A 4,445-nucleotide genomic window follows, 5' to 3' on the forward strand; every position below is an offset into this window, starting at 1 on the left:
ATAATACTGTTTTCTCAAAAAATATCTTTGGAGCAATGGCATCAATGCCAAATACCCAAAGATTTTAAAACCAAACCGGACAAGGAACCATTCTGGTTCTAGTTCCCGAGTCAAATGGTCCAATCATCTGATCCGAATAGATGGCTCGTTCTGACAAAATAAATTAATAAAAAACAACCAAAAATGTTGTTCGGGTTGACAGTTCAACGGTTCAACTGCCCATGTCAATGAATTGCTAACCAAATCACCTTTTTTTGGCCAAAAAACAGTTTTTGGGTAAAACCGAACCAATCAGATGACCGGTTCCCGGTTTTTCCGTTGAAAACCATGCAAATACCTACTTAGTAAAATCATCATAATTTATATATTCATTTTTTAGAAAAAGAATTAACGGATGAGAAATGTAAAATTAAATTTACCTCTTTGTGGACTGGAATCCGAAAGGAGGAGCAGGGGGTTAGGGTTTATTCCCGATACCAATAATTTTAAGATTAAAGAATCAAATAGTTAATAATAGAATATACGGTTAGGTGGAGGAAGCACCTATTACAACTTACAACTCGCATCCATCCATCTCTGTCTCTTGTCTTTTTAATCTTTTGAGAGCTGCAGATCTCCCTTGATTACCGAAGCTGCTTCTTATTTCCATTCTATCTCCAAAGGTAATACTGATCTTATTGAATTTCAGATCTTTCTGGTTGCTTTTTGATATTATTATACGATGAATTTCTTCCATTTTTCGTGGGTTAAAAAAAGTTGCATTTTTTTCCCTTTTCCCTGCTGAATTCCGTTGAATCTGAGTGATTTTTGTCGATTTCATTCTGAGTTTCTCGATCTGGATGGTTTTTAATGTCCGCTCTATTCGTTGTCAGATTGCTGTGTATTAAATCTTCTACGTCCTTGAACTTTTTGTTTGTTCACACGTCATTGCTAATTGAGCTTGATTCAGATTTTGCTTCTTCTGGAAATTACAGTGTTTCACTTCGAAGTTTCAATTATCTTTTTTTATTTTTTTGCATATTGATTACCGTATGTCTTAATATTTGATATTTCCTGCTTTTTTTGGCAATGATTTTTTTATCAATATTTCCTGCTAGTCTGCGTATTTTCATCTAGTATTGATTTCCTGCCTTTTGGATATTCTTGATTTCTATTAATGGGAGAGACCTTCTCGAACACTTGTTTTGTAACAAGATACAAATTTTCTTTTTGAATACATGACTTGTTCTTCTGACTTCTTGCCTTGATCTTCCGCCTTATTCACCTGATGCTTGCATTCTCAAGATGTGATTATGTAATTTCTTTTCACCATCTAAATTAGTCATTGATTTTTTAAGACCAGTTATTCTTTCCCTCTTCTTTTAGTTGTTGACTTTGTTTTCATGAGCATGTGCTCCCCAAATAATTTTTGTGAAAGCTTTGTCTTTGATTTCAAAATTCAGGGAACGTGGATCTGGTTATTAACTTTCTTTGGCTGTAAACCCATTTATCTGTTAAGTTGCAGGAGATTCCTACTAATCATAAGCCAAAATAAATATCTCATTTATTATGCTTTGCTGTCTCTACTTGTATATAATACCTTCTCCTACATTTATGTTTTTAATTCAATATCCATTCCTGTACAAATATCTCTGCAGTATCTTTTGGTTAAACAATGGTATTAGTTCATATCAACTCAGAAAGAGTTCTTCTAGTCTGGGAGGCTATTGAAATATTGAATTCTCCTTTATTTTTATTCATTCTTCACTATCTTCTGGTTTTAATAATATTCTATAACTCTTTCTATTTCTCCTTGTAAATTCTGAAGTGTAATCCTTTTTATTCCTTATTCAGGTCTTTATCCCATACTTGTTGGAGGCATTAAACTCGGAATAATTTATCATCTTGTTATTTGGGTGCTGGAAAAGGTCTGAGCTTTAAATCTTTACCATTTTGCTTAAGCATTCTAAGTGATCATTGAAAAACAAAGTTCAGGGAATGCTGAAAGATGTGCTTGAGCACCAGGACTTCCATCCCTGAGGGCAATGGAATTATAGCTCTGTTTGATCTCCCCTTCTTCATCCTTGATGAGATTGGACATATAATTTATAGCCCATCCCGGCTTTGTACCCAAATAATCAATGGGGGTCATTGTAGAAAGCCTCTTGTGTTACATCACGATCTTTGCGAAGACGGTTGATCTCTTTTACTTATAAAATCTCCTGCCCCATAAATAACATATATCTTACTTGCGGGGGAACTAATATTAGTGCATATTAGAAGTTGTGAGTAATAATGGAAAATAAAGGAAGTGTGTTGATGCAAAGGTATGAACTAGGGAGATTGTTAGGCCAAGGCACATTCGCTAAGGTTTATTATGCAAGGAACCTTAAAACTGGCCAGAGTGTGGCCATCAAGGTAATTGACAAAGAGAAGGTATTGAAAGTTGGACTGATTGATCAGATTAAACGAGAGATATCCGTAATGAGACTAGTTAGGCACCCAAACATTGTGCAGCTTTATGAAGTCATGGCTAGCAAGAGCAAAATTTACTTTGTCATGGAATATTGTAAAGGAGGTGAGCTTTTTAACAAGGTAGCCAAGGGCAAGCTGAAGGAGGATGTTGCAAGGAAATATTTTCAACAGCTGATCAGTGCAGTTGACTTTTGCCACAGTAGAGGCGTTTATCACAGGGATTTGAAACCTGAGAACCTTCTGTTGGATGATAATGGGAATTTGAAGGTTTCAGATTTTGGTTTGAGTGCCCTTGCAGAATCCAAGCGGCAAGATGGATTACTCCACACAACTTGTGGGACCCCTGCCTATGTTGCTCCTGAAGTGATCAGCAGAAAGGGATATGATGGGCCCAAAGCTGACATTTGGTCTTGTGGGGTGATCCTGTTTGTTCTATTGGCTGGGTATCTTCCATTCCATGATCCAAATCTGATGGAGATGTATAGGAAAATTGGTAGAGGAGAGTTTAAATGCCCATCGTGGTTTCCATCTGATGTACGAAGGCTGCTGTCAAAGATCTTGGATCCAAATCCAAATACTAGGATATCCATTACGAAGATTATGGAGAGTTCTTGGTTCAGGAAAGGGTTGAACTCAAAATCAACATCAAGCAAGGAATCGACTCCTATAAATGCTGATGCACCTTGTGATTCTTCTGAGAAAAGTGGAACTGCCGCTGAGGCAAAGCAAGAGTTAGCAAAGCTAAACAACTTGAATGCTTTTGATATCATCTCTCTTTCAGCAGGATTTGACTTGTCTGGTTTGTTTGAGGAAAGCGATAAGAAGAAAGAAGCACGATTTACATCCAGGAAGCCTGCCTCAGTCATCATCTCAAAGTTGGAGGACATTGCTAAGCATCTTAAGCTGAAGGTGATGAAGAATGATGGAGGCTTGTTGAAATTGGAGGGATCAAGAGAAGGGAGGAAAGGAGCGTTCTCAATTGATGCAGAGATCTTCGAGATCACTCCAACTTGTCATTTGGTTGAAGTGAAAAAATCAAGTGGAGACACTTTGGAGTATCAGAAGATATTGAATGAGGACATAAGGCCAGCTCTCAAGGACATTGTTTGGGCTTGGCAAGGTGATTTACAGCAGCAGCAACAACAACAAGAATAACAGCTGCAGGCCAGTTAGAATGTGCTTGTATGGGCCATTCTTTTTCCTTGGAATTAATGTTTTCAAGAAGTATCACTTGTTTTCTTATATTGTGATTTGGTGTCTGTTTTTTCCTTACAAGTTATGATTATTTGTGTTGTTTTGTTGTGGTCGTAAATTTGCTTTCCTATGTAAGAAAGAATTAACTGTTACATAATTAATGTCTGTTATATTGCTTGTTGCTCCCTACCCGTCTGTTTCTGAATTCTGATATTGATTGGTTTAAGTTACTGACGGTTCTAAAGCTTATTGAGTTGTCTTTTAACTTTCCTACGAAGTATGTTTGATTTCTCATCTCCTGGTTGGTGGTTACAATATCATATTAGGATTACTCTCATCTTAAGAAACCCAGATTTCTCATCCAACAAATTCACCCAGTCTGCGACTTTTAAAAGCCCAATTCTCCGAAACTTCTTAATACTGTTAGGTGATTGTGTTTATTATTTAATTATGGACGAGCTGTTGAGGCGTCGTTGTCCATTATTTCATTGAGAATTTTTGGCAGACTTGGTCATCAACTCATGGGACGGTGCAGTTCAAGCCCATAGAACGGCTCACAAACAATTAAACAACTGAGTTTTTGACTCTTTTAGTTTAAAATTCATGATTAAAATAGAATGTCGGGATATTGCATTGTTTATGCAGTCAATTTCTGAAAGCTTAGACAAGAGGAAAAAAAATAAATAAATAAATAAGTGGTCGGTGTGGCTTCTCTGTGGGTGCTCTCTTGGGTCGTAATTAGTTGTGTTTGGGATGGTTTCATTTGGCAAACTGGCAAAGCACCAATTGATCCCTGC

The 4,445-nt window shown here is 36.9% G+C and overlaps 1 protein-coding gene across 2 annotated transcripts; it reads left to right on the forward strand.

The window, feature by feature from the left end:
- Positions 1 to 396: 396 nt before the first annotated feature.
- Positions 397 to 3,837, forward strand: LOC104593799 (CBL-interacting protein kinase 18-like). Of its 2 annotated transcripts, none has more exons than XM_010253809.3 (2): positions 397 to 662; positions 1,834 to 3,837. In XM_010253809.3, the coding sequence occupies exon 2, from the start codon at positions 2,275 to 2,277 to the stop codon at positions 3,607 to 3,609; it is 1,335 nt and encodes a 444-aa protein (XP_010252111.1). In that variant the 5' UTR covers positions 397 to 662; positions 1,834 to 2,274; the 3' UTR covers positions 3,610 to 3,837. The 2 variants fall into 2 exon arrangements, with proteins under 2 accessions (XP_010252111.1, XP_088743586.1); XM_088887460.1 differs by lacking the exon at positions 397 to 662 and adding an exon at positions 667 to 1,294.
- Positions 3,838 to 4,445: the final 608 nt, after the last annotated feature.

Source organism: Nelumbo nucifera, chromosome 5, assembly GCF_055504915.1.
Source record: "Nelumbo nucifera cultivar China Antique chromosome 5, China Antique-T2T, whole genome shotgun sequence".
NCBI classification, from domain to species: domain Eukaryota; kingdom Viridiplantae; phylum Streptophyta; class Magnoliopsida; order Proteales; family Nelumbonaceae; genus Nelumbo; species Nelumbo nucifera.

Excerpts from the sequence above, each read along its gene's own strand:
- LOC104593799 (XM_010253809.3), top strand. The coding sequence starts at position 2,275 with ATGGAAAATAAAGGAAGTGTGTTGATGCAAAGGTATGAACTAGGGAGA.